Source organism: Lolium perenne, chromosome 3 (assembly GCF_019359855.2).
Source record: "Lolium perenne isolate Kyuss_39 chromosome 3, Kyuss_2.0, whole genome shotgun sequence".
Classification (NCBI taxonomy): domain Eukaryota; kingdom Viridiplantae; phylum Streptophyta; class Magnoliopsida; order Poales; family Poaceae; genus Lolium; species Lolium perenne.
Window position 1 is genome coordinate 127,758,813 of NC_067246.2, and position 26,465 is coordinate 127,785,277.

At 50.8% G+C, this 26,465-nt stretch overlaps 1 protein-coding gene across 1 annotated transcript; it reads right to left on the minus strand.

Moving 5' to 3' along the window:
* Positions 1–628: 628 nt before the first annotated feature.
* On the minus strand, positions 629–26,431 carry LOC139837991 (uncharacterized). The gene is made up of 4 exons (XM_071827337.1): positions 26,332–26,431; positions 25,910–26,248; positions 25,362–25,675; positions 629–685 (listed from the first exon to the last, which is right to left on the minus strand). The coding sequence occupies exons 1-4, from the start codon at positions 26,429–26,431 to the stop codon at positions 629–631; spliced, it is 810 nt and encodes a 269-aa protein (XP_071683438.1).
* Between the last annotated feature and the right edge of the window lie 34 nt (positions 26,432–26,465).

Sequence of the window (26,465 nt, forward strand, 5' to 3'; positions counted from 1 at the left end):
CCACCCAGGGCACCCAACCCGCCCGCACGCTGGCCCTGACCGGCCCGTGGGTCTGCTTCTCCCCGGGTGCTGGCCAGTGGCGCGCCCCTCCTCTAGACAGGGCATCCTGGGCCCTCGCCCCCAGGCCTACACCGCCACCGCGCCGTCGACCTCGGCGACTACATGGGACATCTCGGCTCTCATCGCCGCCCTAAACAACCTCGCGCTTCAGCAAGGTGGTTGGGTCATGGACTCAGGCACATCCTCACACATGACCAACGACGATGGTAACCTCACTCGTTCCTCCCACCTTCGCACTCCTCACTTCATCACCGTCGGGGATTGAACCACCATCCCCATTACCTCTTCTGGTTTCACCTCCTTTCGCACACCTTCTGGTCACGTCTTTCGACTCAACCATGTACTCCTAGTACCGCACATTATTCGCAATTTGCTTTCGGTTCGCAAGTTTACCCGCGATAATATGTGTTCCATTGAGTTTGACGCCTTTGGTTTCTCCGTGAAGGACCTAAAGACCCGTCGCGTGATTCTTCGTTGCAATAGTGACGGAGATCTCTACACCTTTCCCGGGAGGACCAGCTTTCGCCGTTCTTCCTCCACCGCTTTGGTTGTCACCGCCACCGCCGAGCTATGGCACCAGCGTCTTGGCCATCCTGGGCATGATGTCATGTTGGCTCTTCAGCGTCTAGATTTTATCAAGTGTAATAAATTTAGTCGTACTCGGGAGTGTCATGCATGTGAGCTTGGCAAGCACGTCCGTTTACCGTGTCGTCAGTCTACTACCGCGTCTAGTGCCATCTTCGATTTGATTGTCGGGGGGAAGACCCCAGATAGGGCAATGGACGCGGAGCAGCCGGCTGGCCACTGGCCGGCTCGCGGCAAAGGCCGGCTGAGGAGCAGCCGGCTGGCGCCATGGCCGGCTGGTCCGGAAGCCGGCTGGCTCTAGGTCCTAGTCGGCCTGGCTACGGCCACCAATGCTGTAGCTGGGCCGGCTTCTACAAGCCATATCCGACTGGGGTTTGTACCTCAGACCGACTCGAGGCTGGCGAGTCTTGCCTTTGGAAGGAACCGGGTTGGTGATCCGGGTTCCCAAAGTCCACGCTGACTCCATCTTCCGTAAAGCGCGGGCACTGTGGAGCAATAGTGCCACGCGCCGGACAGGCCGTCGGGGCTTACGACGATCCGTACTGGCTACAGTGGCTGACGGCGACAGGGACACCTCCTCTCCATACCGCTGACCGTGGCAGCCGGATGGGACAGGCCACGATGCCTCAACGGCTCCTGACGTCACCGCCTCGGGAAGGAGCGGAAGCCAGAGCCGGCCAAGCCGGCCAGTAAACTATAGGGTCTTATATGTAAAGTGCCGGTGCCTATATAAGCCGCACTACCCCCTCTCGTGCAGGGGATCGATCATTCTCACTTCATTCCACCCTTAGCGCTGCCCTGTGAGAGAGACCATTGTGGTGACCCTGCATACCACTGCATGTTGTAGTATGCCAGTCGTTGATATAACATTCGCGAAGTACCATTCCGCAAATATTACATCCCTCAGAGTAGTACAACAGAACATAGCAAGGTCCATAACTCATTCACATATTATTACAATCATCATACACAAGTCGTCTCGGAGCTCCTCTTGGGTCCTAAGAGGATAACTCCTGGGTTCGAGGCGAACCCAACTTAACTTACAATACCATTGTCTCATTAAACTAAACATTTATTTAATCAAGCAGCTCTGTAGTAAGAGTTTGTGCTGCTTGGCTACTACTACTCCTCAGAGATCTCTAGGCTTGTTCTCCTCCGGAAGCCTCCCCGGATCCGTAGACGATGATGTAGTCTACGCCTTCCACTCCTCCTGAGAGGTCTGGTTCCTCGTAGCCGATGATCTCGGCTCCATCATTGCTGTCGTAGTCCTCCTCCTCCAGACGGTTCAGACAATCTAAGCATGGGGTTTAAGAGTGGTATGAGTACGAGCGTACTCAACAAGTTCATTATAGATAAGAGGTGTTTAATGCACTAGCTACGATATTAGACCAGAAAGTCTAATACCAATGCAAGTTTTGATAAACATTTCTTCAAGAGATTGCTTTTATTTCAAAGATCTATGTCCGTCAGCCTTCACCGGTTTGCTAGAACTTCACGGAGCTCCTTTCCGGCCGCGTTCGCAGTTCCTCAATCCCGGAACAGGGAGTGACAGGTCACAGTTCTTACGCTCTGCAGAGGTGTGTTGCTTTACCCATAAGAGATCTTAACCTTGGTGCCAACCGGGCAGCTTTCCCGTCCACACTTCCTTAGGTGTGAGGCCCGGTATAAGGTCTAGCCAATCATGTTCCTCCGCTACCTCGAACACCCACCCTTTGTTGCATGCCCCGACCCTGGGTCCTCGCCGGTCCCATTACTCCCACTCAGGGGTGGACCCCGACCACGACGACAGTTTGGGATCGAACCAAACTCCTTCGCCGGAAGCTGCAACCCATCATAGACCGCAATACCGTGGGGACTTTAGGCTTCCCCAGCCCACCGCTTGCACTTCGAGCGACAAGTGTCTACGGACTATGCCGTGGGGACTTTAGGCTTCCCCAGCCCACCGCTTGCCCTGACAGATACAAGTGTCTACGGTAAAGCGCATCCGTTGATGAACGAGAGGTGGAAACACTTTTGACTACTCCGTCCCACTCCGGATCTTATGGTTAACACGGATATTACGGCACAAGAATCACTGGCGACATTTGTTGTTTAATCCTAGATGGATATAAGCCCGTGCAATGGAACCTCCACCATTTCAACACAATCCATGGTTCCATTGCCCACCACATAGTCATATTCATAGTTATGAAAGTAGTGGTTTGATTTTTATGCAATAGTGATAACCATAATACTTTGTAAGTAATTTGATAGAAATACTCAAATGACATGAGCAAGTGATGAACTTGCCTGAACACTGCAAAGTTCTGCAGTTGGTAGGTATGGACTGACCCTTGTCCTCTTGTTCTGAAAAATAGCATCATTGTCCGATAAGGGCAATGGTTAAAGAAGCAATTTATGCATGGTTCCATTTTTAGGGTTTGTTCCCCCCCTTCCGATGTCGTTATTATTTCCTGTAAGAGGTTAATACTAAGAATGAATTGAGGATACTTGTTTAAGAGTAAGATACCACCTTGAAGTGTTGTCAAGGTGTTTTTGAAGTCCAAATGCATTAATGGACTTATTTTCATTATTGAAAATATTAGGTGTGATTTAAATTATTATTTAAATCATCAAATTTGAACTTATTCTAGTTTAACTTCAAAAATTCTATTTCATATTTTATTATGATAGAGATTTTTATACTGAGTGGTTTTCATATTTCTAATTATTTTTTTGAAGCTTTTAAACATTTAATATGAATTTTCAAAGTTTCAGTATTTATCGAATTTGTGAAATACCAACTTTGCCCCTGGGCCCACCTGTCAGTGGAGCCCAGTGGGTTGGGTTAGACCAGCTCGGGTCCAACCGACCCGAGCGGTCGCTCACTCCCTCACCACGCGCCGCTCGACTAACCCTAATCCTCTCCCGTGCTCTGGCGACCCGTGGTCGCCGCCGCCATCGCCGAATTAATCCGGCCTACTCCGGCCACCGCCGGCGGTGAGATGGGTATCAATCGAACCGCCGTTCGACGGCGCTTCGATTGATCCGCGTCGATCTGCTTTTCCCCGCCGCCGCCGTTCTTCCTCAACGCCCCGGTGACATGGCCGCGGGCGAGTCGCCGCGCTCTCGTCGTTGCCGACGAGCTTGACGCCTTGGCGTGGCCGCGTGCTCCGCCGTGGTGCTGCTGGGGTCCCTGCGCCCCGACGACAACCTGGCTTGGCCATGGCCTGGCGCCGTCGTTCGCCCGACGCGTGCCGCCGTGGCCGCCATGGCTGCGCTGTTCTCCTCGACTCCGGGTACGTGCGCCTCCTTTCCTGCTCCCCTTCTGTGCCTGACCTTCTTCCACCTCTAGACCTGCTGCTGTGGTGTGCTTGCCTACGCAAGCACTGCTGTGTTCTTCTGCAGCGCCATTGTTTGCCTGTTCCTGTTATGCTATGCTGCTACGCTATGCGTGTGCTACTGCGCAAGATTGCTAAGCTATATGCCTGTGAAAACTTGCTTCTGTGTTTCCTAGCTCTAGTTGTGCATTTCCATCTCTGGCTGTGGCCCTCCTGTGATTGCTCATGAGCATCCAGTGATGCTCATGGCCTGTTGGCATGCTCCTATTCCTTTTTACTGTAACTAGGGCATACTGTGTGTGTGCTTAATTCTGTCCCTGGCTTGATTGTGGTGGTTAATCCTTGCATACTTGCAAGTGCCAGTGCCTCTGAGCTAGTTCATTTAGTTCAGATTCATGATTATGCTCCATTGAGCTATACTGTTGGCTTAGCAGTGTGATTCAGTGATGGATTGACATGTGCTTTTCTTGTATATTGTGATCCTTTGGTTCATCAAGCCTTTGATGTGCTTCTGGATACAATTATAAAGCCTGATGCTCTTATCTGTGATGCAATTGTTCAGTTAATCAATTATCTGTTTATGTGTTAATTACTTGGAATGAGTTCCAGCATGCATTAGCATGCTCTAGCAAGCTTCTGGTGATCATATGATCACCAGTTGCTTGTAAAAGCTGCTCTTTGGTGTCTATGGCTCACTGTTGCTCACTCTGTGCTGTGTGTGTATCACACAGGCTTAACCTGGTGTGTATTCTTGTTGGCTTAAGCAACTGCTGTTGCTTTGATTCATTTGTTTTGTTCACTTATCTGTGTTGCTGAGTTTCTTGAAGTGGATAAGTGATGTGAGCTGCTTGCGATTGTGATCATCTAATTAATTGTGACGGGGCTAGATGGATGCCAACCTTCAGTTGTGTACCCTAGCCCTCTCTGAATCCAAATGGATAATGAGGTATAGGTTCTTGTCTTGGCTTAGGGTTGAGGTGGCCACAGCAAGTACTTGTGTTCTTTGTCTGGTTGCTCCCCTATCTGTGATTTGCCATAGTTTGTGTTGGCTGGCTGGAATGGAATAATTGTTCACTGGTTTGATCCAATCTTGGACTTCCAGTAACCTTTTGGTGTTGACAAAATATATAGACAAGTAATTGTCTATAATCTGATGGCCTAGCTAGCTGTAGGTGCTTAGTGAGTGGTTTAGACTAACTATGGTTGCATTCTTGGCTGGATCCCTCTAGTTATGCATGGATTTGCATAGCTGTTGTTCCCTTAGAATGTTAACCTATTGGTCTTACCCATCTGTGCTTGCACCAAATGGCTTGGTAGCCAAATGATGACACACACAGGGTAATCTACCCTTGCATTGCTCGATGATGCATTGTATGCTTAATTATGAGCAAGGTATGATCTTGCTCAGGTTTTTATGTGGTATACCTCACTCCAGCTCCTAGAATTAAGTGTTGATGTAGGGGATTTCTTCTGTGATGCTTGGTTTGCTTGCCCTTCTCCTCCTAGCAAGCTTGAGATCTTGGTTTACTTTCTGGTGATTGTGAATAGATGAAACAGCTCTAGCTGTTCACCTGTTCTTTGTGTTCTTGGCTGTTCTTGGTGAACTTACCACTGCTTTGTCGATGGATGAACAAATGGCTAGGGTTTGGGCTCTGGAAAGGGTAACTATGGTGCCTCTAAGCGTTCCCTGGTCGACGACTTGTCTCTGGTCACTTTGGTGACTCACGATCTTGTGTGTGTGTTGTGCCACATGCACAGGCGGTGCTGTGTGTTAAGCATGCACACACGATGTGTGTGCTTGCTTGTGTGCTGTGTGAACCAGATCCTGTGAACCTGGCTTTGGCTGGATCAGCTCGGCCACATTGAGCTTATCTGCTCATTTTACCTTTCCATTTGATTTCTAACTTGCCAAGTGGCTTTGCCACTTGGCATAATTTCTCTTTGTTGTGTTTTTGTGCAGGGATCAACAATTGAGCAAATTGGACAAGGACTTCATCAAATACAAGATCAAATGAGGATGACCTTGTAGAGTTTAGACTAGGACTATTAACTTGTAAATTTTTCTTTATTTTCTATTCTGCCCATTTATGTGATGTGTTGTAATATTCTTTTTTTTCACTTTTAAATATTGTAATGACATTGTAATGTGTGTGATGATCAATAAAGCTCAAAGTTTTCTCTAATGAGCTTGACTTTAATATTATTGTTTATCTTGATTATTATTGATTATATTCTTAATGAATGTCCTCATTTGAATTATTTAAAGTAATTATTTAATGTTTGAATTTGAAATTCAAATTCAACCTTGGTTTGAATTCAACCATGTCATATCATTTGGAATTCAATCAAGCAAACTCTCCTCTCTCTTCTCAAAACCCTAAACTAGTGAAGTGAGATGCAAGTTTGTCGCACTCTCGAAACCCTAACCCTGTAAGGTGTCGAGAGAGAAACTTGTCCCCCTTCGATGCAGTTTTTGTTTAAAAGCGCGAAATTTCCCCAGAATTTACTATGCAATGCACATCCCTTTCTAAAATCTACCCCTCGATCGTCTCTAAACCTGGGACATTACAGCCTTTCCCCCTTAAAGAAAACTTCGTCCCGAAGTTGTGGTTGTAATACCTGAACAGCTCGGGGTATGTTTTCCTCAGGTCTTCTTCTTTTTCCCAGGTGGCTTCCCTCTCGGGATGATGCTTCCACTGTATCTTGCAGTACTTGATAGCCTTGTTTCTGAGTTGTTTCCAGCTTTCCTCGAGAATCTTGGCTGGCTTCTCGATGTATGTCAAGTCTGGTTGTAACTCGAGCTCCTCATGTGATATTGGTTCATCTGGGGTCTTCAAACATTTCCGAAGTTGTGACACATGGAATACATTATGGACTTGAGCTAACCTTCCCGGTAGATCCAACTCAAAGGCTAAACCTCGATTCTGACTCAGTATCTTGAAAGGTCCTATATATCTAGGACTGAGTTTCCCTTTTACTCCAAACCTCTGGAGTCCTTTCATCGGGCTTACCTTAAGATAAACCATGTCTCCAACTTGTGGCTCCCACGTCCTTCTCTTCTGATCGGCGTAACTCTTTTGCCGACTACGGGCTATCTTGAGCTTTGTCTCGATAATGTCAATGATTTGTTGTTTTTCCTTGACATAATCTGGGTTGAATTCTTTGCTTGCTCCGGCTTCATACCAACAAATTGGTGATCTACACTTTCTTCCATACAGAGCTTCAAATGGTGCCATCTTGATGCTGCTTTGGTAACTATTGTTGTATGAAAACTCTGCTAAAGGTAGATGCTCCTCCCATGATCCTCCGAAGTCTAGGGCACAAGCCCTAAGCATATCTTCTAAGATCTGATTGGTTCTCTCAGTTTGTCCACTTTGTTTGTGGGTGATACGCGGTACTATAATCCAACTTGGATCCTAAAGCTTCATGAAGCTGCTTCCGAATCTTGATGTGAACACGGATCCTCGATCCGACACTATTTTCTTAGGCACTCCATGTTTACTCACGATCTCTTTGATGTAAAGATCAATAAGTTTCTCTCCTTTATCCTGCTGGTTTACCGCTAAAAAGTGTGCACTTTTCGTCAACCGGTCCACGATTACCCATATCATGTCCTTCTTTTTATTAGTCATGGGTAGTCCGGTGATGAAATCCATCCCTATCTCCTCCCATTTCCACTCCGGAATAGGTAGAGGTTGTAACTTCCCTGCCGGACTCTGATGTTCAGCCTTCACTCGCTGGCAGGTATGGCATTCTGCCACATATTGCGCTATCTCCCTCTTCATGTTATTCCACCAGAATAGTTCCTTTAGATCCATGTACATCTTTGTACTTCCCGGATGTATTGAATATGGTGTTTGATGAGCTTCCCGGAGTATTACTTCCTTGATTTCAGCAATATCCGGAACGCAAATCCTCTTCTGGAACCACAAAGATCCAGATTCTCCACGGTGAAATTCTGATGGTCTTCCCTCATCTATTCTCCTCATCTCTTCTACAATGAATGGATCGTCCAACTGACCCATCATTATCTCATTCTTCAGGTTGACATTCAACTCATCGGCTACTTGCAACGCCGATAATCCTTCATGGGCTTCCTTCTCCCAAAGTTGTATTTGGGCTTGACTTATTTCTTTCCTCAGCTCCGGTGATATTTCTTGTTCCACTCCTCCCGTACTCTTCCTACTCAGGGCATCTGCTACAACATTAGCCTTCCCTGGTGTATAGTTGATCGTCAGATCATAATCCTTGATCAATTCTAGCCATCTTTTCTGCCTCATGTTGAGTTCCTTCTGAGTGAAGAAATATTTGAGGCTTTTATGGTCTGTATAAAGCTCACACTTAGCTCCATAGAGAAAATGTCTCCATGTTTTAAGTGCGAATACGACCGCTGCTAATTCCAAGTCATGTGTTGGATAGTTCACTTCATGAGGTCTGAGTTGCCTCGATCCATAAGATATCACTTTCCGATCTTGCATGAGTACGCAACCCAATCCATGTTTGGATGCGTCACAGTACACGGTGTAATCCTTGCCAACTTAGGAGCTGCTAACACCGGTGCTGTGGTGAGTTTCTCCTTCAGAGTTTGAAAACTCTTCTCACACTCCTCTGACCACACGAATGGTGTGTTCTTCCTTAGCAACTTTGTCATTGGTCCTGCTATCTTAGAGAATCCTTCAATGAATCTCCGATAGTATCCTGCCATTCCTAGGAATCCTCGGATTTCCTTGACAGTCTTGGGTGCTTCCCATTCTAAAACTGCTGCTACCTTGCTCGGGTTAACAGCGATTCCATCTTTACTAATGACAAGACCAAGAAATTCCACTTGATCTAGCCAAAAATCACACTTACTAAGTTTGGCATAAAGTTGGTGTTCCCTTAGTGTCTGCAACACTAACCTCAAATGTTCGGCATGTGCTGCCTTGTTCTTGGAATATATCAAGATATCATCGATGAATACGATGACAAACTTGTCAAGATATGGCATGAAGATCTTATTCATGAGATTCATGAATATTGCTGGGGCATTGGTTAATCCAAAAGGTACTACAAGGTATTCATGGTGTCCATACCTTGAGACAAAAGCAGTTTTCAGAACGTCCTCCTTCTTGATCTTTATCTGGTGATATCCCGATCTTAGATCAATTTTGGAAAAGACTCCCGCTCCTCTAACCTGATCAAATAGATCTTGTATTCTTGGAAGTGGATACTTGTTCTTGATTGTGACGTTGTTTAGATTCCTGTAGTCTCCGCACATCCTTCTTCCTCCATCCCTTTTATCTACGAAGATCACAGGTGATCCCCATGGTGAAACACTCTCCTGAATGAATCCCTTTTGTTCTAAGTCATCCAATTGTTCCTTGAGTTCTTTCAATTCCTTAGGCCCCATTTTATATGGTGCTTTAGCAATCGGAGCTGTTCCTGGAATTAGGTCGATAGTGAATTCTATCTCCCTATCTGGTGGCATACCAGGTAATTCCGCAGGAAACACATCCTGGAATTCATTTACTACAGGTATATCTTCTAACTTCACCTCCTTCATGCTATTCAGCTGTAGCTCCACTTCAATCTGTGTATGTTTGTCGCCTTGGTAGATCATTCTACTTCCATCGGGACTTTTTAGTGACACCGTCTTGTTTACACAGTCGATCAATGCTCCATTAGCTTCTAACCAGTTCATACCAAGAATGACATCAATGTCCTTCATCGGTAAAATGAACAGGTCCGCGTCAAACGCGCACTTATTGATCATAATGACTTGTTTTTGTTTGGCATGGGTTACTAATATCGTTCCCCCCGCAGAAAGTATGGTTATGGGTGTATCTAACTTAGTGCAACTAATCCCATGTTTGATGATGAATTGTTGAGAAATGAATGATGTAGTTGCACCAGTATCAAAAAGTACTTTGCCAGGATGAGTGAGTATCTGGAGCGTACCTATCACCGCCTGGTCAGAGTTGACCACCTCCTCCAGACTGGTACAGTTCAGCTTGCCGAAGGGCTTCTTATTCTTCCAATTCCCTCCGGTGTTTCCTCGATTTCCTCCTCCTCCACTATTCTTCTTGGGGCAGTCCTTGACATGTGCCCCTCTGACGACACCCAAAGCATATGATCTTGGGTTTCCTACAATCCTTCATGACATGTCCTTTTAAACCACGGGAATGGCATGTAATCTGATTTGCATCGATATCCTTGGTTCCTCCTCGATTGCTGTTATTGTTGTTGTTGTTGTTGTTATACCGTGGCTTGAAACTCAAGCTGGTATTGGGCTTGTTACTAACAAACCTCTTAGGCTCATACTTGGCCTTCTTCCTCTTCTCTTCTTGCAGTTGTTTAAAGTCATCTTCAAGAGTGATGGCTGCATCCACCAACTCTTGGAATTCTGTTGCTCTCATCATCCGTAGCTGCACCTTAAACTGGGGACTTAACCCCCTCAGAAATCTCTTCGTCTTCTTGTCCTCGGTATTGACTTCCTCAACAGCATACCGGGACAGCTTTGAAAACTCCCTGACATAAGTCAGGATTGCCTTATCCTTCGCTCGAGACTCTCAAACTCTCGACGCTTCGGTTCCACAATACTTTCGGGGACATTGGATTCCCTGAACTTCCTTGCAAACTCCTCCCAGGTGAATACCTTTCCTGCCGGATACACGGCTACAATGTTGTCCCACCATGATGCGGCAGGTCCACATAGCAGATGGGTAGCATATCGGACCTTCTCTTGGTCATTGCATCCAACAGTGTTGAGCTTGCGCTCAGTATCCATCAACCAATCTTCCGCGTCCATCGGCTCGGGCGCGTATGCGAAAGATATTGGCTTGGTGTTTTGGAAGTCTGCTAATGTGACTCCCTGGTTCTCAGGTCTCTCCACCCTATTCTGCTGCATCAGATCCTGAAGGAATTTGTTCTGCAGCTCCAGTGTTACACGCTGCCTCTCTTCCGCCAGTTGCATGTACTGGATAAAGTTCTGCTGAGTCATGGGTGGTGGTGGTGGTGGAAACTGATCTCTAGCTGCACCCTCAGCCTCTTCCTTCTCTTTTGCTTCGCGCTCCATGCGCTGTGCTTCAGTCTCGTTTCCTAACGTTCCCGACATAATCCCCCTAGTTCTGCAACACAAGATGATTCTCATAATTACTCCATGCGCAAGTTTTCTGAGCTCAACTTTGTGCACAGAACTAGTCACGCAATGGAAATCAAGAAGCAAATCCAAATCATACAAAACATATACCCTGTATATACATACATAAGTGGTCTTATTACAATACTCAAGTCGATGTGAGTATGCAAACTCACTTATTAAAGTATATGTTCAAATTTATACAGATATTACAAACTATAATACATGTGGTACTTGTGTATTATAGCCACGCCTCCCTTGGTAGACTTCTAATCGGTCTTCACTCCCGATACATTCCAGGCTTCCATCCGGTCGAACGTGTCGTCCTCCTGATAGACCCTGGAACATAAGGTCTCCCCGTTGGCTTGTAGTCCGAATCCGATGATGACCCTAAGGAGAAATCAGTGTTCACAAACTGATCGTTGAGTGCATCATAGTCCACCCATCGGGTGTACTCTCCTGTAGCCCCACCATAAGGGTTACCAAAACCCATACCCGACTCAACCTGTGTCGGATATCCTCCATCCACTCCTTCATTACTAGGATAGCTACGGTTCCGGGTTGTTGCATCATCGTTCATCTCTCCATCATAATACTCGGTAGTACTATGAGTTCCAGTATCACTACCCCAACGCCAACCCCTAGAATTCTCGATCGGAGTCTCGGAACGCTGGTTGTTTCCGGATTCCGCTCCGCCTTCGTATCCCCCATAGGAACTATTCAGGTAGTTCCCAGGTGTAGCAGGTGTAGGTTCACGTGCAAGTGGATCAAAGCTGATGTAGTCACCAGCTGAATAAACTGGTGTGTGCACTACATTCTCCATAGGTTCCTTCCCCCTACTCTCCTCCTTGGGTTCGGTAAATTCCTCTAGCATCGTATCAATAGCTCCTATCAGATGATGATTCAGTTGAAAGAGTAATGATATGAAGTTACGGCTATTATCCATATATTTTGCCGCTGCTATGGGTTTGCGTTTGGCGTATTTGTAGTGGTTGAGCAAGGGATCTTCCTCCTCCTGATTATGAGGAATATGGGAGAACTCGGAATCCATAAGCTCTTTTGTCTTATGTTCCCGTATGTCGGTTATGGCTCTCATAACAGCTATATGATAGGCTGTGTTGGTTGTCCTAGCTTCTCCAGCTGGCATGACTACGCTCATTCCCAAAGATTCGGGAAGTCGCAGTCCTACTCTGCACTTGGCCAACACCGGTCCATCATAGAACATGTACTTCTTTACTGGAATCTGGGGATCACACCCAAATTCCAGCAACATGGATCGTAGGATATCAGCAAGTCCTCCTTGGTATTCGTTCAGTGTGGAATCCATAACTTTCACGTTTCTTCCCGGTCGTGCACTTGCCATGTTGGCTGTAGAAATAGAAAGATTATAAGATTAGTAATAATGCATCAAAATAGAGATAATAAAGAATTATCGCACTAAAAGATATGGTTGTTGTATTCTCAATTGAATATACACCATATTTTTAGAGAATTCTTTACTAATCCTATTTGACTCCTAACGTTTAGTCCCATTTACTAGGTTCCAACCTAAGGTCAAAGCTTTTGCTCTGATACCAAGCTGTGGTGACCACTGCATACCACTGCATGTTGTAGTATGCCAGTCGTTGATATAACATTCGCGAAGTACCATTCCGCAAATATTACATCCCTCAGAGTAGTACAACAGAACATAGCAAGGTCCATAACTCATTCACATATTATTACAATCATCATACACAAGTCGTCTCGGAGCTCCTCTTGGGTCCTAAGAGGATAACTCCTGGGTTCGAGGCGAACCCAACTTAACTTACAATACCATTGTCTCATTAAACTAAACATTTATTTAATCAAGCAGCTCTGTAGTAAGAGTTTGTGCTGCTTGGCTACTACTACTCCTCAGAGATCTCTAGGCTTGTTCTCCTCCGGAAGCCTCCCCGGATCCGTAGACGATGATGTAGTCTACGCCTTCCACTCCTCCTGAGAGGTCTGGTTCCTCGTAGCCGATGATCTCGGCTCCATCATTGCTGTCGTAGTCCTCCTCCTCCAGACGGTTCAGACAATCTAAGCATGGGGTTTAAGAGTGGTATGAGTACGAGCGTACTCAACAAGTTCATTATAGATAAGAGGTGTTTAATGCACTAGCTACGATATTAGACCAGAAAGTCTAATACCAATGCAAGTTTTGATAAACATTTCTTCAAGAGATTGCTTTTATTTCAAAGAGCTATGTCCGTCAGCCTTCACCGGTTTGCTAGAACTTCATGGAGCTCCTTTCCGGCCGCGTTCGCAGTTCCTCAATCCGGAACAGGGAGTGACAGTCACGATTCTTACGCTCTGCAGAGGTGTGTTGCTTTACCCATAAGAGATCTTAACCTTGGTGCCAACCGGGCAGCTTTCCCGTCCACACTTCCTTAGGTGTGAGGCCCGGTATAAGGTCTAGCCAATCATGTTCCTCCGCTACCTCGAACACCCACCCTTTGTTGCATGCCCCGACCCTGGGTCCTCGCCGGTCCCATTACTCCCACTCAGGGGTGGACCCCGACCACGACGACAGTTTGGGATCGAACCAAACTCCTTCGCCGGAAGCTGCAACCCATCATAGACCGCAATACCGTGGGGACTTTAGGCTTCCCCAGCCCACCGCTTGCACTTCGAGCGACAAGTGTCTACGGACTATGCCGTGGGGACTTTAGGCTTCCCCAGCCCACCGCTTGCCCTGACAGATACAAGTGTCTACGGTAAAGCGCATCCGTTGATGAACGAGAGGTGGAAACACTTTTGACTACTCCGTCCCACTCCGGATCTTATGGTTAACACGGATATTACGGCACAAGAATCACTGGCGACATTTGTTGTTTAATCCTAGATGGATATAAGCCCGTGCAATGGAACCTCCACCATTTCAACACAATCCATGGTTCCATTGCCCACCACATAGTCATATTCATAGTTATGAAAGTAGTGGTTTGATTTTTATGCAATAGTGATAACCATAATACTTTGCAAGTAATTTGATAGAAATACTCAAATGACATGAGCAAGTGATGAACTTGCCTGAACACTGCAAAGTTCTGCAGTTGGTAGGTATGGACTGACCCTTGTCCTCTTGTTCTGAAAAATAGCATCATTGTCCGATAAGGGCAATGGTTAAAGAAGCAATTTATGCATGGTTCCATTTTTAGGGTTTGTCCCCCCCCTTCCGATGTCGTTATTATTTCCTGTAAGAGGTTAATACTAAGAATGAATTGAGGATACTTGTTTAAGAGTAAGATACCACCTTGAAGTGTTGTCAAGGTGTTTTTGAAGTCCAAATGCATTAATGGACTTATTTTCATTATTGAAAATATTAGGTGTGATTTAAATTATTATTTAAATCATCAAATTTGAACTTATTCTAGTTTAACTTCAAAAATTCTATTTCATATTTTATTATGATAGAGATTTTTATACTGAGTGGTTTTCATATTTCTAATTATTTTTTTGAAGCTTTTAAACATTTAATATGAATTTTCAAAGTTTCAGTATTTATCGAATTTGTGAAATACCAACTTTGCCCCTGGGCCCACCTGTCAGTGGAGCCCAGTGGGTTGGGTTAGACCAGCTCGGGTCCAACCGACCCGAGCGGTCGCTCACTCCCTCACCACGCGCCGCTCGACTAACCCTAATCCTCTCCGTGCTCTGGCGACCCGTGGTCGCCGCCGCCATCGCCGAATTAATCCGGCCTACTCCGGCCACCGCCGGCGGTGAGATGGGTATCAATCGAACCGCCGTTCGACGGCGCTTCGATTGATCCGCGTCGATCTGCTTTTCCTCGCCGCCGCCGTTCTTCCTCAACGCCCCGGTGACATGGCCGCGGGCGAGTCGCCGCGCTCTCGTCGCTGCCGACGAGCTTGACGCCTTGGCGTGGCCGCGTGCTCCGCCGTGGTGCTGCTGGGGTCCCTGCGCCCCGACGACAACCTGGCTTGGCCATGGCCTGGCGCCGTCGTTCGCCCGACGCGTGCCGCCGTGGCCGCCATGGCTGCGCTGTTCTCCTCGACTCCGGGCACGTGCGCCTCCTTTCTGCTCCCCTTCGTGCACGACCTTCTTCCACCTCTAGACCTTCTTTGTGGTGTGCTTGCCTACGCAAGCAACTGCTGTGTTCTTCTGCGGCGCCATTGTTTGCTGTTCTGTTATGCTATCTTTGCTACGCTATGCGTGTGCTACTGCGCAAGATTGCTAAGCTATATGCCTGTGAAAACTTGCTTCTGTGTTTCCTAGCTCTAGTTGTGCATTTCCATCTCTGGCTGTGGCCCTCCTGTGATTGCTCATGAGCATCCAGTGATGCTCATGGCCTGTTGGCATGCTCCTATTCCTTTTTACTGTAACTAGGGCATACTGTGTGTGTGCTTAATTCTGTCCCTGGCTTGATTGTGGTGGTTAATCCTTGCATACTTGCAAGTGCCAGTGCCTCTGAGCTAGTTCATTTAGTTCAGATTCATGATTATGCTCCATTGAGCTATACTGTTGGCTTAGCAGTGTGATTCAGTGATGGATTGACATGTGCTTTTCTTGTATATTGTGATCCTTTGGTTCATCAAGCCTTTGATGTGCTTCTGGATACAATTATAAAGCCTGATGCTCTTATCTGTGATGCAATTGTTCAGTTAATCAATTATCTGTTTATGTGTTAATTACTTGGAATGAGTTCCAGCATGCATTAGCATGCTCTAGCAAGCTTCTGGTGATCATATGATCACCAGTTGCTTGTAAAAGCTGCTCTTTGGTGTCTATGGCTCACTGTTGCTCACTCTGTGCTGTGTGTGTATCACACAGGCTTAACCTGGTGTGTATTCTTGTTGGCTTAAGCAACTGCTGTTGCTTTGATTCATTTGTTTTGTTCACTTATCTGTGTTGCCTGAGTTTTACTGAAGTGGATAAGTGATGTGAGCTGCTTTGCAGTTGTGATCATCTAATTAATTGTGACAGGGCTAGATGGATGCCAACCTTCAGTTGTGTACCCTAGCCCTCTACTGAATCCAAATGGATAATGAGGTATAGGTTCTTGTCTTGGCTTAGGGTTGAGGTGGCCACAGCAGCACTTGTGTTGCTGTCCTGGTTGCTCCCCTATCTGTGATTTGCCATAGTTTGTGTTGGCTGGCTGGAATGGAATAATTGTTCACTGGTTTGATCCAATCTTGGACTTCCAGTAACCTTTTGGTGTTGACAAAATATATAGACAAGTAATTGTCTATAATCTGATGGCCTAGCTAGCTGTAGGTGCTTAGTGAGTGGTTTAGACTAACTATGGTTGCATTCTTGGCTGGATCCCTCTAGTTATGCATGGATTTGCATAGCTGTTGTTCCCTTAGAATGTTAACCTATTGGTCTTACCCATCTGTGCTTGCACCAAATGGCTTGGTAGCCAAATGATGACACACACAGGGTAATCTACCCTTCTGTGCTCCAGTGATGCATTGTATGCTTAATTATGAGCAAGGTATGATCTTGCTCAGGTTTTTATGTGGTATACCTCACTCCAGCTCCTAGAATTAAGTATTGATGTAGGGGATTTCTTCTGTGATGCTTGGTTTGCTTGCCCTTCTCCTCCTAGCAAGCTTGAGATCTTGGTTTACTTTCTGGTGATTGTGAATAGATGAAACAGCTCTAGGCTGTTCACATTCTTTGTGTTCTTGGCTGTTCTTGGTGAACTTACCACTGCTCTTTGTCGATGGATGAACAAATGGCTAGGGTTTGGGCTCGGAAAGGTTAAATATGGTGCCTCTATGCTTTCCCTGGTCGACAGCTTGTCTCTGGTCACTTTGGTGACTCACCGATCTTTGTGTGTGTGTTGTGCCACATGCACAGGCAGTGCCTGTGTGTTAAGCATGCACACCTGATGTGTGTGCTGCTTGTGTGCCTGTGTGAACCAGATCCTGTGAACCTGGCTTTGGCCTGGATCAGCTCGGCCACATTGAGCTTATCTGCTCATTTTACCTTTCCATTTGATTTCTAACTTGCCAAGTGGCTTTGCCACTTGGCATAATTTCTCTTTGTTGTGTTTTTGTGCAGGGATCAACAATTGAGCAAATTGGACAAGGACTTCATCAAATACAAGATCAAATGAGGATGACCTTGTAGAGTTTAGACTAGGACTATTAACTTGTAAATTTTTCTTTATTTTCTATTCTGCCCATTTATGTGATGTGTTGTAATATTCTTTTATTTCACTTTTAAATATTGTAATGACATTGTAATGTGTGTGATGATCAATAAAGCTCAAAGTTTTCTCTAATGAGCTTGACTTTAATATTATTGTTTATCTTGATTATTATTGATTATATTCTTAATGAATGTCCTCATTTGAATTATTTAAAGTAATTATTTAATGTTTGAATTTGAAATTCAAATTCAACCTTGGTTTGAATTCAACCATGTCATATCATTTGGAATTCAATCAAGCAAACTCTCCTCTCTCTTCTCAAAACCCTAAACTAGTGAAGTGAGATGCAAGTTTGTCGCACTCTCGAAACCCTAACCCTGTAAGGTGTCGAGAGAGAAACTTGTCCCCCTTCGATGCAGTTTTTGTTTAAAAGCGCGAAATTTCCCCAGAATTTACTATGCAATGCACATCCCTTTCTAAAATCTACCCCTCGATCGTCTCTAAACCTGGGACATTACAACCATCATCTCCCTTAGCCTCCCAGGAGCAGCCGGACACAGCTCTAGGAGCACCATTGTATTGTGTGATCATCATATACACTCATAGCAGGAGTAGAGGTTTTACCTCCATCGGAGGGCCTCGAACCTGGGTACGTCGCCGTGTCGCTCGTGCCCATACCCGCATCCGGATACCGCCGTGAGATCCCTCAGGAACCACTTCGATTAGCCACCCTATGGCATATGCCGTGACGATACCACGACATTTGGCGCCCACCGTGGGGCCTTCAGCATCCTCGGCCGGTGTCTTCATCCGGACGGGCCTCACCGTCACCACCGGCGAGCGAGTCGCTTCAGGCTTGATCTGGAGATTCGGCTCCCTCGACTGCGTCAGCGACAACGCTGGCTGCTTCGCTGACCGGCCCTTCCCAGCCGGCGGCAGCGTCATCTCCTTCGGCGGCCACGACGTCTACGTCGCTACCGTCGCACCGCCGCGCTACCCGCGGCAGGTCCTGCGCTGCGCAAGCCCTCCTCCGCGAGCCGGCAGCAGCGCTCCCGCCAGCCCGTCGTCGTGCAAGTCATGATGGCTGGCGAGGAGCTCCCCACCAGGAACCCGCGCACCCGTGGCCCCAACCTGGAGCGCAACGTCGACCCCAACGCCTCCGGCTCGGGCCCAAAGGCGCCACCGCCACCGTCCCGGCTGGACGAAGTCCGGGCGAAGCTGAGCACCCCGCTCATGCCTGGCGGCGACCCAACCACCATCGAGGCGGATTTGGAGGCGCACCGCCAGCTCCTCCTCAAGCAAACCGAAGAACTGGCTGCTGCTAAGCGCCAGATGGAGATCACCCAGCGCGAGTACAATCGCGCCCACGGCCTCACTCCAGGCGGCGACGGTCCCAGCCGAGCCGGTCAGATCCGCCACAGGGGCCGCGACCTTGGCGCTGAGATCGCCCGCGACGGTGCTCCTTCACCGACTTTGTCCGCGGAGCTACCCGTCTACAACACCCCCGACAAGAACATGCGCGCGGCACAAGCCGCCGCAGAAGAGCTGAACCGCCTTGAAGGCGAAGAGTTACGCCGCCAAACCATGCGGGTGACTGAGCTGCTCAACGCAGCCAACAAGCGGCGGCCGACCCTGTATGTCAATGCCCCCGAGCTTCTCACGCTCGTGGCGCTGCAGTAACGACAGGGAAGGCGCCGGGGACACGGCCGAGTCCGCCTCCCCGGCCAAGCCGGCACCGTGACTCCCGGGCCACGCACGCAAGTTCGGGCCGGCCGAGCCACCAGCCGAGCGGCAGCAGCCGCAGCCGGCCTCCCCCAAGCCGGAACCAGGAGCAAGACTCCGAGCCCCGCCGTCAGCACCGGCCGGCTCCAGAAGCAGCCGGCACACACCAGCCGGCACGCTCCCGGCTGGGCCCCCGCATCGAGCCCACCGACGCCAGAGACCGCCTCGATCGGCTGGTCGAATCCCGCATCGCGGAAGAGGAGGCGCCGGCTTGCCCCAAGTGCTTCGGGCCCCGCATCGCCAACGAGCCCGTGCTCGACGGCTTCCAGCTCCCCCGCGACACGCCCAAGTACGACGGCACCGCCAAGCCGGAGGACTGGCTGCAGGACTACTCCACCGCAGTCGGCATCTCTCGAGGCAACAAGCGGTGGGCGGTACGCTACTCCCCCCTGATGGTGGTCGGCTCCGCCCGCACCTGGCTCAACAACCTGCCAGCCGGCAGCATCAACGGCTGGCTGGATTTCGAAGAGGCCTTCGTCAGCAACTTCACCGGCACATACCGCCGGCCGGGTCGCCCTCAGCAGCTTGAGATGTGCAAGCAGGGCCCGGACGAGATGGATCGCGTGTACCTGACGCGCTGGTGCGAGATGCGCAACTCCTGCGAGGGCGTGCACGAGATCCAGGCCATCAGCTTCTTCATGGGAGGCTGCCGGCCGAACACCATGCTGTGGCACAAGCTGCGCCGTAGTGACCCCAAGTCGATGGCCGCCTTGATGGCCATCGCGGACAAATATGCGCTGGCTGAAGAAGCCGGCAAGGCGCCGACTGACCCAGCACCGGCTCCCTCCAGGCGGGACCACCACAAGTCGGCTGAGCACAAGCCGGCAGACGGCGCCTCTCATGGCAGCCGGCGGGACAACTACCGCGGCAAGCGTCACAGCGACCAGCCGGACCGCCGGTACGGCTCCGCCCACGTAGCTGCCGTGGCAGACAACGCGGCAGGCGGCAGCCGCCGCCAGAAGCAAGACCGGCAGTGGAAGCCGAAGTACACTTTCGAGCAGATGCTCGACTCGCCGTGCAAGTACCACAGCGGCAAGAACCCCTCCAACCACACCACCCGCGACTGCCACTTCATGAAGCGGCTGACAAGCGGTGAACCTCTCCCGCCTCCACCCCCGCCCCCACCAGCCGGCGGGCCGAGTGGCCAAGCCGGCGCAGAGAACGCCAACCTCGAGCACCACGAGGCTAACCAAGTGCACCATGGCGGCCGATATCTGGCCGAAGATGCTACCTACATCATCTTCACCTCCGAGCCCGAGGAAAAGACGAGCCAGCAGCACCGTTCCCTCGAGGTCAACGCGGTCATACCGCCGGTCCCCCAGTACCTAAACTGGTCAGAGCAGGCCATCACCTTTGATCGCCGCGACACACCGGCCGTCCTGCCGAAGCCGGGCAGTTACGCCATGGTCCTCGACCCCACCATCGGCACAACCCGGCGCAGCGTGCGTTTTTCGCGCGTCCTCATCGACGGCGGCAGCAGCATCAACATCCTCTACCGCGACACCGCCCGCAAGCTGGGCATCCAAGAGGCCGAGTTGCGTCCCACCCCCACCGTCTTCCATGGCATCGTGCCAGGCCACTGCTGCCAGCCGATCGGCCGGATCACGCTGGAGGTGATGTTCGGGAAGCCGGACCACTTCCGCACCGAGAGAATCGAGTTCGAGGTGGTGGACCTCGTGAGTCCCTACCACGCGCTCCTGGGCAGGCCGGCCCTGACCAAGTTCATGGCGGTGCCCCACTATGGGTACCTGAAGATGAAGCTGCCTGGCCCCAAGGGGGTCATCACCGTAGCCGGCGACTATCGCCGCTCCATGGACTGCGCCACGCAGAGCTCCAAGATGGCCCAGACGCTGGTCATCGCCACCGAGAAGCAGCTCATCCACGACGCCGTCGCCCTCGCCAAGGCCGCGCAGACAGACATGCCGGCTGCAGGCAACCCGGCTGGGACGACTCACTTCCAGCCGGCCGACAACACCAAGAAGATCCTGCTGGACCCGGCGCAGCCGGACAAGTACGTCACCATCGGTGCCGGCTTGAGCAAGAAATAGGAAAGCGAGCTCACCAGCTTCCTCCGTGAGAATCGGGACATCTTCGCATGGACTCCAAGAGACATGCCGGGTGTGCCGAGGGAGTTGGCTGAGCACCACCTTCACGTCCGGCCTGAAGCCAAGCCGGTGAAGCAGCCTCTCAGGCGCTTCGCCGAAGAAAGAAGGAAGGCCATCGGTGAAGAAATCGCCCGGCTGCTGGCAGCCGGCTTCATCATGGAAGTGCTGCACCCGGACTGGTTGGCGAACCCGGTCCTGGTCTTGAAGAAGAACGGCTCCTGGCGCATGTGTATCGACTACACCAGCCTGAACAAGGCGTGCCCGAAGGATCCCTTCCCCCTGCCGCGCATAGATCAAGTCATAGACTCGATCACGGCTGTGAACTGTTGTCTTTCCTAGACGCCTATTCAGGCTACCACCAGATTCCTTTGAATCCGGCTGATCAAATAAAGACTTCGTTCATTACCCCGTACGGGGCTTATTGCTACACGACTATGCCGTTCGGCTTGAAAAATGCAGGCGCCACCTACCAAAGGTGCATGCAAAAATGCTTGCAGGATCAAATCGGCAGAAACGTTCACGCATATGTGGATGATGTCGTTGTAAAGACCAAGGAGACGACTACCCTCCTTGATGACCTGAGAGAAACCTTCACCAATCTGAGAAGATTTTGGATGAAGCTCAACCCGGCCAAGTGCACATTCGGCGTGCCGTCTGGCCAGCTCCTTGGCTACCTCGTCTCTCAGCGGGGGATCGAAGCCAACCCGGACAAGATCAGCGCCCTGGAGAAGATGGAACTGCCGCAGTGCCTCAAGGACGTCCAGAAGTTCGCTGGCTGCCTGGCCTCCTTGAGCCGCTTCGTCAGCCGGCTGGGGGAGAAGGCACTGCCCCTGTATCAATTGATGAAGAAGGCGGACAAGTTCGTCTGGTCACCACAGGCGGAAGAAGCTTTCCGTGACTTGAAGCGCGTGCTCTCAACCGCGCCAATCCTTGCAACGCCGGCTTCAATGGAGCCGATGCTGTTGTACATCGCAGCCACCAATCGAGTGGTTAGCGTTGTCCTGGTGGTGGAGCGCAAAGAAGACGGCAGGGAGCAGCTGGTCCAGCGTCCAGTCTACTACCTTAGCGAAGTGCTCTCCCAGTCGAAGCAAAACTACCCCCACTACCAGAAGGTCACCTACGGCGTCTACATGGCGGCCAAGAAGCTCAAGCACTACTTCCAAGAGCACCCCATCAAGGTGGTTGCCACAGCGCCCTTGGCGGAAATCATCGGCAGCAAGGATGCCAACGGCCGGGTTGCTAAGTGGGCCCTGGAGCTAGCCGCCCACACCATCCTCTACGAGCCACGCACAGCCATCAAGTCGCAGATCCTCGCGGACTTCTTCGTCGACTGGGCCGAGATGCAGTACCTGCCGCCTGTGCCGGATTCCACACACTGGAAGATGCACTTTGACGGCTCGAAGATGCGCAACGGCTTGGGAGCCGGCATCGTCCTCACCTCTCCCAAGGGAGACCGGCTGGACTACGTCCTGCAGATCCACTTCGCCGCATCCAACAATGTAGCGGAATATGAAGCGCTCATTCATGGGCTGAAGCTGGCCAAGGAGATTGGCGTGCGTCGCATACTTTGCTTCAGCGACTCCGACTTGGTTATACAGCAAGCATCTGGCGACTGGGACGCGAAGGACGCCAACATGGCCTCATACCGCTTCCATGTCCAGCAGCTATCCGGCTTCTTCGACGGCTGCGAATTCCACCACGTGCCACGAGCAAACAACGAGGCGGCTGACGCCTTGTCCAAGATTGGCTCAACCCGGCAAGCCATTCCGCCGGGCATTGCCTTGGCGGTTCTCAAGAAGCCGTCCATCATACCGTCACCGGACTCGGATTCAATATTCGTGCCGGCTGACCCGGGGGCTGTTCAGCCGAACCCGGGGGCTTCATCGCCCAATTCGGGGGCTAACAAGCCGAACCCGCCGGCTACCATGCCGAACCCGGGGACTTCTCAGTCCAACCCGGGGGCTTCATCGCCAAACTCGGGGGCTAGCAAGCCGAACCCGCCGGCTAGTAAGCCGAACCCGGCGACCATGCAGTCGAATCCGGAAGCTCCCACGCAGGAGGCCCTGCTGGTCAGCGTATTCGAGATAAGATGCGTACCTTCATGGGCACAAGATTTCCTCTCCTACCTCACCGACGGTGTGCTGCCTGATGATAGAGTCCAGGCCAGGCAGATTGAGAGAAGGGCCAAGGCCTATACCATCATCAACCACCAGCTGTACAAACGCAGCGTAAGTGGGGTGTTCCAGCGGTGCGTCGAGCCGGCTGAAGGGATTGAACTCCTACGTGAAATCCATCAAGGAGAGTGCGGACATCACGCCTCATCCAGAGCCATAGTGGCCAAAGCCTTCCGGCACGGTTTTTACTGGCCGACTGCGCTCAGAGACGCAGAAGAGTTGGTGAAGAAGTGCAACGGCTGTCAGCGCTTCGCAAAGAAGAGACACCAGCCGGCTTCCGCCTTGAAAACCATCCCCATCACATGGCCGTTTGCCGTATGGGGCTTGGATATGGTAGGCCCATTCAGAACGGCGCGAGGCGGCATGACACACCTCTTGGTGATGATTGACAAATTCACCAAGTGGATCGAAGCCAAGCCAATCAAGAAGCTGGATGGCTCCACAGCCGTCACATTCCTCAAGGAAATCATCGTGAGGTTCGGCTACCCCCACAGCATCATCACCGACAACGGCAGCAACTTCTCCCAAGGCATCTTCTCTCGCTATTGCGGGGAAATGGGGATCCGGATGGCCCTAGCCTCTGTGGCGCACCCAGAGTCCAACGGACAAGTGGAGAAGGCTAACGGCTTGGTCCTAGCCGGCATCCGACCCCGGCTGGTGGAGCCGCTTGAGCGAGCAGCCGGCTGCTGGATTGAAGAACTGCCCAATGTGCTGTGGAGCCTGCGCACAACGACAAACCGCTCAGTCGGCTTCACACCATTCTTCCTCGTATACGGGGCCGAAGCCGTCTTGCCGACTGATATCGAGCACGACGCGCCAAGGATCAAGCTCTATACAGAAGCCGAAGCCAAAGAAGCTCGCGAAGATGGAGTTGACCTGGTCGAAGAGGCCCGGCTGCTGGCTGCGTCTAGATCTACTATCTACCAGCAGAGCCTCCGACGCTATCATAGCCGGAAGGTCCAGCCTTTAGCATTCCGAGAAGGAGACCTAGTGCTCCGGCTGATCCAGCGGACAGCCGGACAGCATAAACTGTCATCCCCATGGGAGGGTCCCTTCATCCTGAGCAAGGCAGTAGGCAATGATTCCTACTATCTCATAGATGCCCAAGAGGCTAAGAAAAAAAGCCGGACAAGGCTGATGAGGAGACTAAACGTCCCTGGAATGTCAACTTACTCCGCCCATTTTACACATGAGAGCAGGAATGTATGTATCCCTTGTATCCCTTTTGTAAGCTATGAAAAAGCACGCGCCAAGAGCGCCGTTTCCGACAAGTTTTTCGCGTACTTTACCTTGTTTCGCCAATCGGCTTGAACCCTCTCACGCGGTCGGCTCAGTAACGTGATCCGGTTTCCGACAGCCGGCTTCCGATCTAGCTACAGACCGCAACCCGGCTGTCCGGCTGGCGGGAGTAAGGCCTAGGGAGCCGACACGCGAAAAACGACTAAGGGAAAGAGTAAAAGCGAGTTGACTTGCAACTTTTCATAAAAGTGCCGGATTGCCGAATTCAGCTCGTTCGACTGAAATACTGTCAGCCTCACCCAGCGGCCCGCTCTTGATCCGGCGACGGATCGCAAGTCGGACGTACGACCGGCAAGAGCACAGCCAAAGAGTGGGACGGATGGGAAAAAGCGAACGAGTCGAAAGAAAGCAACTCGGCACACAAATGATTAACAAACACACTAAAGTGTGACATAATTAAAGGACTATAATATTCATACATGTGCACCCGGCATCCCGGGGATTTAATAAATTGTTTTGGCAAAAGAACAACTGGAAAGACAGGTAAAACTAAGACGCGGCTGGAGAAGGACCAGCCGGAGGAGCGTCCGCGGAGCCAGCTGCCAGGTCGTCTTCGGGCTCGTCTTCCGCCTCCTCATCTTCCATGTAGTCCTCATCGGATGGAGGAGGGTTCGGGTCCGCGACGAAGAGGGCCTTGTCGATGAAGTCGGCGATGGCGCTGGCTCGAGCAAGACGGGCGGCCTTGTATTCGGCGGGGAGCTTGTCCTCCACGCCGGCTCGCCGGAACTCAAGCTGCCCCAGGTCCACCTCGTTGTACCACGAGAGGACGAAGGACAGCGCCATGTCGGCACCAGCGCGCGTGGCCGACTCCTTCCAGTCGAGGAAGCGATCCGGCGCCCGCTCCATCAGGGTGGTGAGGCTGGAGATATCTTGCGGCACCGCCTCCTCAGGCCACAGCATCGGCGCCAGCTCTTCAACCGCCTTCCGGAGCTCCCAGCCAAGCTTGGTGATGGGCTCGACGCGGGCAGCCATGGACGCCATGTGATCCTCCATGGAGAAATACTCCGAGCTGCCCTCGCCGGTCTCCTGCCTCCTGGCCTCGCGCGCAACGCCAACGGCTGCCAAAGCTGCGTCCTGCGTCTCCGGGAAGGCCGCTGCAAGAAGAAGCAAGTCAGAAATCATCGAAGCCGAAATAAGCTGAAAATACAAATTTTCGAAGTCCTAAGCCAAAAGGAAAAGCCTGGCGGCAGCCGGCAAGAACCGACTGCCACCAGCCCGAAGATGGAGATAGCAAAGACATCAGAAGTTTCTGCTGCCGGCTGCCAACGAAAGCCGGCAGCCGACAGCCGAAAGCCGGCAAAGGGAAAGGAACATAGAGATGCACTCACCCGCCAAGCCGCGATCAAGCGCGCCAATCTCATCCGTCCAGCGCTTGGCGGTAGCCGTCAGCTCCGTGGACTTGGCGGTGACCTCCTCCTGCAGCGCAAGCCGCTGCTTCTCCACCTCCGTCAGCCGCCGGCTCAGATCCTCCACCTTCTCCTTCTCCGCCGTCCTAAGGGAGTTGAGCTCAGTGAGGTGGTTCTGCTCCAGCAGGCGCAGCCGTGTCAGCTCCTGCTCAGCTAGCTTGAGCTTGGCGGCTGAAGAACGGCCCGCCTCCTCGCTCTCGGCGCACTGGGCGCGAGCAGCCCGGAGATCCGACTCCAGCCGCGGGACCTTGGCGGCTTCAACTGCGAGGCAGCCGGAGAGAAACGTCAGCCAACGAAGATTAAAAAGAAAATAAGGCATCGAGTCGAAAGAAGATAGAGCTTACCCTTGGCGGTTTCCAGCTCGCGGGCCAAGTCGGCCCGGTCCAGCTTGGCCTTGTGGTAATGGGTAACGGCGCGCTTGTACAGAGTGGTGCGCCGATCCATCACAGCCTAAGGAAAAAAGAAAGTCAGTCAGCTA